The sequence below is a fragment of the Pygocentrus nattereri genome, chromosome 20, assembly GCF_015220715.1.
Source record: "Pygocentrus nattereri isolate fPygNat1 chromosome 20, fPygNat1.pri, whole genome shotgun sequence".
NCBI lineage: Eukaryota > Metazoa > Chordata > Actinopteri > Characiformes > Serrasalmidae > Pygocentrus > Pygocentrus nattereri.
In genome coordinates this window covers 9,209,801-9,220,731 of record NC_051230.1, presented here as the reverse complement: position 1 = coordinate 9,220,731, position 10,931 = coordinate 9,209,801, and the positions used below count along the sequence as shown (strand labels likewise).

The window sequence follows — 10,931 nt, the reverse complement described above, 5'->3', positions numbered from 1 at the left end:
GTGTGTGTGTGTGTGTACAATAACGGGTTACCGTAAAAAACTGGAGAGGTCATGTACACATACACAAACAAATCTCCCAAAATCTCTGGACTTTCAGTAAGCACATAGCTTTGATTATATAAACTGGGTTCTGTGCAGAATGCTGTATGAACATCTTTGCACCCCCCTCTTTTGGGGTGCTCTATTTCCTATAGTTTGTCTAAGGGATGTAAAATTAAGAGGAAAATGATAGTCTGAATTGGTAAACAACAAATGTTGAAATGCACTATCCCAGGCAAAACAGCAATCAAGTACAAGGCATTTATTTCCAGTGTCAGGAAAAGACAAGAAACATAGAAACATATTTCTAACAAGAAGCATATTTCACAGACGATTACACAGAAGCCTCAACAAATAAATATAATATCATCCATCCATCCATCCATTTTCTAAGCCGCTTATAATATCACTTTTTCGCTATTACAGCTTCCATTCTTTTCAGGAGACCTGCTTTCAATTCTTCCCAAAATTTGCAGGGATATTTTTCCACATGTCCAAAGTTCAGTCTTAGATGTCAGTAGCATTTTCACCTTCTCGCAATCAAAGTAATCCCAAACATGTTCAGGGATGTTGATTTCTGGACTCTTGGGTGGTCGCTCCATTGTTCTGAGAACAGCAGCAGCTTTTCTGTTTGATTTGCAATTTTTTTCTTCTTTTTTATCTGTTTCCTTTTCTCAGGGCTTCTTGACAGTTACACATCCTTTCAGACCCATAGTGTTGAATTGTCTTCTCACAGTGGAAGGATGGACAGAAACACCTGTAGATTTTTTCAGGTCTGAAGAAAGAATGGAGCTTGATTGTCTCCTCTCTCTCAAAGAAAAACTGCTGTTTATCTGATGGAAACAGGTGGTCAACCAGAACTTGTGTGGTTCTCAGGAACTGGCCCAAATAGAAAATATGTGGTGCATTTTAAAATACAAAACAAGACAACAAAGTCCCCGTACTGTTGCACACCTTGAAAATTGGAAGGGAATGGGACAAAATTAAACCTGAAATGCTTCAGCGCTTGGTGTCTTTGTTCCTTAAACACCTTTTTAAGTGTTGTAAAAAAAAGAATAGCAACAACACAAAGTGGCAAATATTTTAATGTTTCAACTTTTTTTAAATATGCTGCAAGAATCAAAATTGACATAAGTGAAAAAATGTTATTGTTTTGAAAAAAAAACTATAAAATTCATGAGGTAACACATACAATAGTGTGTCATATTGTTTTAATATTTTTATATTTTTATATTTTAATAACACAGGTCAGAAATAATTCACAAACCACTACTTTCAGTTTGAATTTTTCACACCATCCCATCTTTTTCTGATTTGGGGTTGTAAAATAAACTCTGCAATCTGTTTCAAGTTAAACAAGTGGAGAAAGCACTTAATCACAAAGCATGCATGCCCCCTTATTCACAGCATGAACTAATGCATCATCATGACTGTGTTAAGCGCAGAGCAAATGCGAATCAAACCCATCTGGTAATTTTAGGGTAAAGAGGTGCATCTGCTTCTTTTATTTATGTGGATAATCACTAGGTGACTAATTCCTCTATGTGGTTTGATGATTAAAGCTGCTGATGATAAGGACTTTGCCAGTGTTGGTCATTTCACTACTGTGAATAAGAACATCCTCCACACTGAAGTTTTACCTCTGACACTGGAGTGCCATCTTTTGGTTGCAAAAAAGAACTAAATAGCATACTGTGCTGTAAACTGTGAATTCACTGTTATTACTATATTATCTAAACAGCATACTGCGCTATAAACTGTGAATTCACTGCTATTACTATATTATCTAAACAGCATACTGCGCTATAAACTGTGAATTCACTGTTATTACTATATTATCTAAACAGAATACTGTGCTATAAACTGTGAATTCACTGTTATTACTATATTATCTAAACAGCATACTGTGCTATAAACTGTGAATGCACTGCTATTACTATATTATCTAAACAGCATACTGCACTATAGGCTGTGAATTCACTGTTATTACTGTTAACTAAACAGCATACTGCACTATAGGCTGTGAATTCACTGTTATTACTATGCTATCTAAACAGCATACTATGCTACTATGCTGTGAATTTACTTGTGTTGCTCTATATTCTACTGTCTTTATCCTGAATAGAGTTGGCTTGTTCATTTTTGCTGAAGATCTGGTAAATGTTGATTCTTGTTAACAAAAACACAGTACATTGTCACAAAGTAGTTTATGGATTATTAATTCCTTCAATGGCCTGTATCACAGAAAAACAAATTTTCCTCACTTTCTTTTAAAAAGCTGTTCAAATTGAAATATTTTGTTCAAATTGAAAACAGCACCATTACTCAATCAGGGGGAAAAATCAAGCTAAAATATGGCATGAGTTTAAAGCCTGAAATAATCATGTAATTAAGAGATGTTGGGTTGGATTTTGTGGGAGTTTTACATCTTTACATATTAACACTATAAGCACAGCCTCAAACAGAAGGTTCACCTCGATGTGCAGGTCTCAGAGTTGACGTTATACAGATGAAGATGTGATGACAATAGTAGATAATTCACTTACATCCTCAAAAGGCACGTCCCTCATCAAGTTTTAAATTCTCTTCTTTCAACACACTCAAAATCATAAGATTCATCTGCTTGGGTCTGAAGAACAACACAAGTTACAAAACGTTCTTCTGTATGTTATGCAATTACAGATTTCCATCACAGTGGTTTCCAAATCTCCACAATGTACAAAGAGAAGCTTTAAATAAAAGAGCATTGGTTTAGCACATAAACACTGTTAAAGTTTCAAAACATACTGTTCGCCCCTCCCCAGCCCATGCAGTCAATATATGGAAACCAAACAGATGATTTTCAATTCATTACTTTTGTGATGTCACCTTAACCAACACATTAACAAATATCTACCCATTCACACTGAAGTTATAAGACTGTTTCAGCCTGGACTTTCATTTGAACAAGGCATAATAGAGGGCAGTCAATCAGAACAAGAGCTCATTTGCATATATTCATCTTTATGGCACAATAGCAAAACTAGTCTGGGTTTGGAAAATGGGTGTTTAAAATTATTTTTGCCTTTTTTGTACATTAAACTATACAAACATAATAAGTGGACTGGGAGAAAAAGTAAAGTTCAAGAAAAATCTGGGATATGGGCTTTTAACCAACAGTTTGTGGATATGGTAACTAACTACTAAAGCAAAAGTTTAAAGTCAAAAAACCTTACAGGACTGCAGTGGAGCTTCTCAGTACATCCACCATCTATCAGCATAAGAACCGAAGGTTCTTGGTTGCTAGAGGAGTGCTAGGGAGGGTTTTAGGAGTGCTACAACAGCCCCTTATACTCATTTAGCATCCCCACTAGCACCCCCTGTAAAATCTTCATAGGACTATTCATATCTAAATATCACAAAAATGTAATAAGGCTACTAGTTTATAAATCATTTATGGAAAATATAAGGCTGAGGGCAAAATAAACTACTGGTATAAGATCAGTCTTGTTTTAGCCTCTCTTAATCAATACAAGCAGGGCTGCTGAGATCTTGAATGTGAGATTCCAGTTTGAGCAGACATAACTCTGACACTAGAGTGACATCTTTTGGTCAAAGAATAGACCTCAAAACCTAATCATGAACTAGTTTCTTTGGCTCATGATGTTGGGAAACAAGTTTGTTTGTTTAGTATGATAAATTCATTCACAGCTACCTGCATAACTTCTAAAGGCAAAGAGAAACTCACTGGCTGGCTTCATTATAAATCCTGGCTCAATAAAAACGCTGTAAACATTTCAGTGAAATTTACGGTTCAGCATTTCATTAATCTGTAATGTATCAGTGCAGGATTTAGGCCTTAACTAACAAATTGAACAGGAGTGTAAGTCAAAAGAGTCAAAAACAAAATAAAGGGAGAAATACTGAGTTTCCTATATAAATTAATACACCCACAACCTATCAGCATAGGAACGAAAATGTATTAGGAGCTATTCTTCCTTTTGGGAATTCTTCTGGGCTAAAATCTCTCTCTCTCTCTCTCCCTCACACCCCTTCTAAGCCACTTCTCCCTCAGAGTCACGGGGGGTGCTGGAGCCTATTCCAGTTGTCATCGGGCAGAAGGCAGGATACACTCTGGACAGGTCACCAGTCCATTGCAGGGCAGACAGACACATCCTAGGGGCAATTTAGCATGTCCAGTTGGCCTGACTGCATGTCTTTGGACTGTGGGAGGAAACCCACACAGACATTGGGAGAACACGCAAACTCCTCACAGAAAGGACTCTGGTCACCCGGCCAGGGAATCAAACCCAGGCCCTTCTTGCTGTTAGGCGACAGCGCTAGCCACGACGCTACCGCACCACCCCTAAAATAAAACACTGCATCCCAAAAGTAAGAGTGAACAGCAGGAAAGCAGCCCACATGTTGTCACAATCAGAGAAATAAATTAAATTGAAAAGAATTAGGGATATGAACAAATATAATGAAACTCAAATATTAATACTTGAGTATTCCACCAATTTTTCAAACTTAACGCATAACTCATCCATTGATTCATGGATAAAGTCATTCAGAATTGAAATGGTTCGTCTAGAAAAGAAAAACTTACAGTGTCAAAATTCTTTACAGTGGCGGTGATAGGAACCAGACGTCTGACGTGTTTAATGTCTCTGAAAAGTGCTACACATAAAGTTAAGCTGCCTGACACCTGGGACATGGTTTTACTATAGTTTTAAAGTTTTCCTTTTTTTAACAAATGCAGGAGGAAGAGGTACACATAGGCTACGGTATGGCAAAGTAGTACCCGAAGATTTACATTTTCCACTATTTTATCATTAACAACATTACACACAAAAACTCAGAAGACATATCACTGTTGTCGGAAGAAAACCTTGTACCTCCAAAATGGTAACTTTACAGGAGAAGGAAAAAACATACTTTACTTTTAATGTAAGTCAATGAAGCCAGACATTTTTCCAAGTCATTTTGGGTTGTTTCTTTTGGTCCATTCACTATGAAATTTACACAGTATTTAAAGGACAACAGGCATTTTCAGATGATGTCAAAAACTGTAAAACGACAAAAATGGAGATGCGAGGTTTTCTTCCGACAGCAGCGACATGCAGGTTTAATAGTTGTTTTGGATGCTGAATAAAATTTTGTGATGTAGATATCACAACCCCTGGTTCCCATCACCACCACCGTAGATACACTCCAAGTTTCTCTACAATCAACCATTTCACATCAAAACACTCCGAATGACTGTTTACATCTCCATAACTGACTTACACGGTTTTGAAAAATGTGTAGAGTTCCCCCTTAAAATACAGCCCTTTGACATAATATATCACTTCAGTGCACGTGACTGATGCTCAGAGGTCATCACAACTTCTCTCTCTCCCTCTCAGCCGGTCATCGGAATTGCTTTTCATGCAACTGAAGGTTGACATTATGAGAAACTGTTGTATGACAATGGTACAACTAACAAGCCAAACTGCAGAGAGTACATTTTTTTATTGCTTTGTAATGGAAAGTACCCACAGTCCCAGATCTGGCATCATGCCTCCTCCATGTCCCTTTACTGCTGCACTTCAAGGAGTTAAACAGCAGACTGCGGGGCGAAGGTGAAGCTAAAAAACTGATAGCAGACGAAGACGAAAGGAAAGTACTGACTGCACGCAGAAACGATTTTAAAACCCTGTTTGTAGTTCCTGCTGAAACTACACCTCACTTTTGAAGAGGCCTCGCAGCCGCGGTGCACTGTGGGAGCAGTTGGACGATCCAAGATGGCTGCGAGCAGGAGGCTGCACAAGGTAGTACCCCTTAAGTCGCTTTTAAAATAAATATTTTGGTGTACACGTGAGTCCCGGTGGCACCTCGGTGTCACATTAAACGCCCGGGAAGCGAAACCCACGGCCTTTTGTCCCGTTCGCCCGCTCGTTCGCGATTTAGCCGCGTTCAAAGAAGTGCTCCGCCGATCCGCTTCACATTCGCCAGCTTCTTGTTCGAATTTTCCCGTTCCACCTTAAATGGTGCAGCAGCTACGTTCTGGCGCCGGAGGGCTCGGTATGCAACTGCTGCATTATTTAAGGTGGAACGGGGAAATTCGAACAAGAAGCTGGCGAATGTGAAGCCAACTTCAGCCTCGTTACAGAGGCAGAGGGAGGGCAGAAAAGCCGGGTTTGGGGGACGGAAAGCCTTAATATATACCGTCTCCTTGCTATTTAGGTCTCATCTCGTTGAATATGAATAACAGACGTATAGAAAAGGGCTGAGGTCTGCGACTTAGTATCTTAACAGTATTGGTAGTATTATAAACAGGGCCAAAGAGCCCTTGTCAGCTCGGCGTGTTGAACTTGGCTGCTCGATATCCGTGACATTTAGCGCGGTCGGTGGCGTAGACGGCTATCACCGTGACCTTTTCCCGCCGCACTTTTGGTCATATCAGCCCTTTTTTTTTACCTTTTTGTTTTGTAGTTTATGATCAACTTAAAGAGGCCGGACGTGAAGGCAGCCAAAGCCGCCCGGCTGGTGGTCGATTAAAAGCAAAACCATTGGCATTATTAGTGTAATTAACGTTGTTGGTCTGGTCTCCGAAGGCTGAAGCGTCGAGGCTGTTTACCGAAAGCCGGTTTTTGTAGCTGTGTGGTTAGCTTTAGCAAGGTGGGCTACCTAGGTTAGCTAGCTAACGCCCTTACGAAAAACCGAAAGCGCAAGTTTGGCATGCTTGAAAAGGTTTCACTTCAGGAATCTTTTCGTTCGTCAGCCACCCACAACTATGAAGAATGTCGACTTGGTTCATTCTTTCCTGAAAACTGACATGTCTTATGTTAACGCCGGTTCTCTTTGAGGCGGCCTTTTCACTCATTTCTATGCCAGAGAAGCCAGTTTTCCCTCTAACCAGCTAGCTAGCTATACTTAGGAGAACTAGTACATTCACACAGTGTCAAAGTGTTGTAGTTGCAAGGAGGACACTTCCTCATCTGATAAGAGAAGCTGTAACTGCTCAATTAGGTCTTTGTAGTGAGGAAGGGAAATTGCTAATCACAAGGTTGTCCTTATGAGGGGATATCTATTTATAGACCCCTTGTTTAACACCAAATAGTGCTGTCTTCATACTGACAGGATGGCTGAAAATGCATAACGCATCGCATGCATGTGGATGTCGTGGAGATGGGTCGTCTAGTGGCTCGACAAGTTCTGTGGACGCAGATTAAGAGTAGTCTAGAACAGCTGGCAAGCTGCTATCGGTGGTTTCATGTCGTGTAAAATTTTGGTGCCTGGGAAACATCTGTGTGGAATTGCTTGTTGCATTCCACGGAGTGATCCATTCACTCCAGCACATCAAACAACTCATCACAGTCAAACTTTCCTGTCTGTCCATCTTTGCAGGAGCTTGAAGAAATCCGCAAATCTGGAATGAAAAACTTCCGCAACATTCAAGTCGATGAGTCGAATATATTGACATGGCAGGGCCTCATTGTTCCAGTAAGTGAGTTTTTTTTAGTTACTGAGTCAAGTATAATTTTGTCCTTTTTTTGTGCTTAATTGACAAGAGAAATGTTCTTCCACCATAGCTCATTTTGTTCAGATCTGATGTTTGACAATGTGATTTTGTTTTTATTGTCAGTAAAATTTCGTACTACTCTGATGAGACATGCAGGTTTTTATATGCTGTTTTTTTTTTTTGTTTTTTTTTTTTAACATTTATGAGGTCTTGGTTATGAGGTTGTTTAGGAGATTTATGACGAACATCAATTTTTTTTGTCTCCAGGATAACCCTCCATACGACAAAGGGGCCTTCAGGATCGAGATCATCTTCCCTGCAGAATATCCTTTCAAACCCCCAAAGATCACGTTCAAGACGAAGATCTACCATCCCAACATTGATGAGAAAGGACAGGTCTGCCTGCCTGTCATTAGTGCAGAGAACTGGAAACCAGCCACCAAAACTGACCAAGGTGAGCAAACCCTCAAATGAGCTGGAAGCAACAGGCCATGTTATAAAGCAGCCCTGAGTTCCATGCTGTACAGTGCTGTCCAGGGCTGTCACTATTGATTACATTAGTTGAAGTATTCTACAAACAATAAATGGAATTTTTGAGAAAGGCCAAACAGTAAAAATGAACTGTTGGTGATTTTGATTGAGAGATTCTAGCACCGTCATGTTTCCTCTGTTGGATTTGAGTTGGTGGGGTCTATATTGAAAGAGACTGTTCTCTCATACCTGTTGTGGGGTGGTTTACATTGCTGTGACTACTTTGTAACCTTGCACCATAACATGCTCACACACTCCTGATCATGTGGTTAAATTTGAGCTATGGTTTAGTTCCTCTCTCTCTCTCTCTCTCTCTCTCTCTCTCTCTCTCTCTCTCTCTCTCTCTCTCTCTCTATATATATATATATATATATATATATATATATATATATATATATATATATATATATATATATATATATATATATATATATATATATGAGATACATGCACACACATATATGACACAGTGTGGCGCTCTTTCTTACTGTAAACGAGATTTTAAAAAAATACATTTTCATTGTATCAGGTACCAGCTAATTACTGCTGATAATGAGAAGGTAACTTTAAATCAATGGTTTTGTTTTAAGTCAAGTGATCAGGTTTAATTAATGAGTCGTGACAGTCCAAGTATTGTGCCTCCAAGCTTTGCAAATCAGCGAAGAGGAGATAAAGAGCATGTCATATCATGGCAATTGTTCTGTATATCGTGAAATGAGATTACAACATGAAAAGCCAAAGAACCGTTTCCATAGTTTGTATAATAGATTATTGGATAATTTATTTTATATTAACTGTCATGAAAAAGCTGGAATTGACTCCTGTATGCAAGCAAATACATTGTTGGTGTTTCTGCCTAAAGGTGTGTATTTGGCTGTTTTGTTTTCCAGTAATTCAGTCGCTCATCGCCCTGGTGAATGACCCACAGCCAGAACACCCCCTGAGGGCTGACCTAGCAGAAGAATACTCAAAGGACCGTAAAAAATTCTTTAAGAACGCAGAAGAGTTTACAAAGAAACACGGTGAAAAGCGGCCAGTGGACTAATGATACCTGACAAGTGTGTAGCCCCTCTCCTCCCAAACATAAATTCTCCTCTACTCCCCTTCCCTTGTCTCCCCTCTTCCCTTTCCCTTCTTTTTCCTCCTTCTGCTCCCACTCCAATTCCCTACACACGTGTCATTCTAGTTGAGTTGGAGAATTGCACCACAGCTGCAGCCTCCGTTTTAAAGCAGGACTCCGTGTGGATATCTCACCAGTTTCTCTGCCTGGTGTTAGCTTGAGGCCCTTACTAACTTTCTACTGTTTTTTTTTTTTTCTTTCTTTCTTTAAGTTTAAAGTTTAAACATGTCAGAATAATTGGATAGGGGAGAACATAAGACTGGAAAGGTGGTAAAGGAATTAGAAATTGTATTGGGATATCTCAATATCTGTATGCTGTTATTGACCTTATTATGAGTGAAATCATCACTGCATTAGTACACACTTCTTTCATCTGATTTCGGAAGTGTCTGCTTATTCAAAAAGAGGAAAATGTGTAATTTATCATGTATAATAATTTTTTTGTTGCTGTTGTTCCCTATTCTTATTTGTGCGCTCCAAAACAAAGAAACTGTTTGATGTTTGAAAATGAATGAGGTGATGGAGGTTACACAGCTTGATACTGGAGGAGTGTGGCAGTAATTTTTTTTCATACTGATCTTTTTACTTTCACTGCGCTTCTTGAGTTGCACTGTATTCTGTGGGACGGCCTCCTCTCCGCCCCTTAGCAAACTTTGGATTTGCAGATCCACTGAGTAGTCTAACAAAGGCAGCCTAGACACCAATATTGTTATCAAGTTCTTTGTTTCACAAATGGGGAAAAAAAAAAAAGAAATGGAAGGATAAAAACGATCTTTGTGTGAGTGAACATAATTTTATGATGATGATTTACTAATTTTAAAAACACCTTTTATTTTAACGCTTCACAGAAACATCTTTTTTGTTCCTTCATTTGGATTATCATTGGGCTATTAATGGAAATGAGGCCTCTAGGTGTACAGGTCTATATGTTCCTGAGGCTAAACAACAAAAAGATCATTGTTGCTCATTTCTCCTAAGACAGAATAAAGAGTAGTTGGCAGCAGAGGTCTTTGTTAGAATATGCTCTTGCAGTTACTTTCATGTATTCAGTCTATCAAACAGACTGTCATGATCTACTCGTCTCATCTCTCACCGTTTTAGCCGAGATGTACTTGATAGTGAAGTAGGTATTACAGAGGAGGTGTGATTTCGCACTTTTCATTAGTAGGCCTGTAAGTAGACATTTTGGCTGATTATGTACTCAGAAACTTTAGCCACTGGCAGTTTGCCCCTGTAAGCCACTTTGCACCTTTCAGACAGAAATATCAGCAGTTCTATGAGTTGAGGCTCATTTTCACAAAACTGTATGAATTCTTTTACAGCCACTTCACATATTTTGTGTATTGGAATTAAAAGGAAAAGAAGAAAAGGAAGACCAAGTGTACAGTCATGAGAATGACGTTATATACAGAGCGGCTGACTCTGATTGGTCACTCTGAGTGTGCTGACTCTCTGATTGGTCAACGATTTCCTAATAAAGCCAGCTAACCAACGAGACTATTTGTCTGGGACTCTCCAGTCAAAAAGAGCTTTACAAACTGGGATGAAAATGGCATGAATGAATTATACTTATAACTGCACAGCTTTCGTTACTTTTTTCACAAGAAATATTTCTGACATACATTGAGAGGTAGCTGTATTGTAAAGGTGGGTGGTGTGGTCTATACCCATTATTATTGCTTTGGTCAAATAATGATTTAAGTAGGAGTAAAATTACCTTTCCAAATAGCAATTTTAGGAGAACAGATGTAGACG

The 10,931-nt window shown here is 39.0% G+C and overlaps 1 protein-coding gene across 1 annotated transcript; it reads left to right on the top strand.

Annotated features, from left to right (window-relative positions):
• Positions 1-5,678: 5,678 nt before the first annotated feature.
• On the top strand, positions 5,679-10,673 carry ube2l3b (ubiquitin-conjugating enzyme E2L 3b). Its single transcript, XM_017705086.2, has 4 exons — positions 5,679-5,831; positions 7,411-7,506; positions 7,793-7,979; positions 8,947-10,673. Exons 1-4 carry the CDS (start codon positions 5,805-5,807, stop codon positions 9,099-9,101), a joined length of 465 nt encoding a protein of 154 aa, XP_017560575.1. The 5' UTR covers positions 5,679-5,804; the 3' UTR covers positions 9,102-10,673.
• The last annotated feature ends 258 nt before the right edge of the window (positions 10,674-10,931 follow it).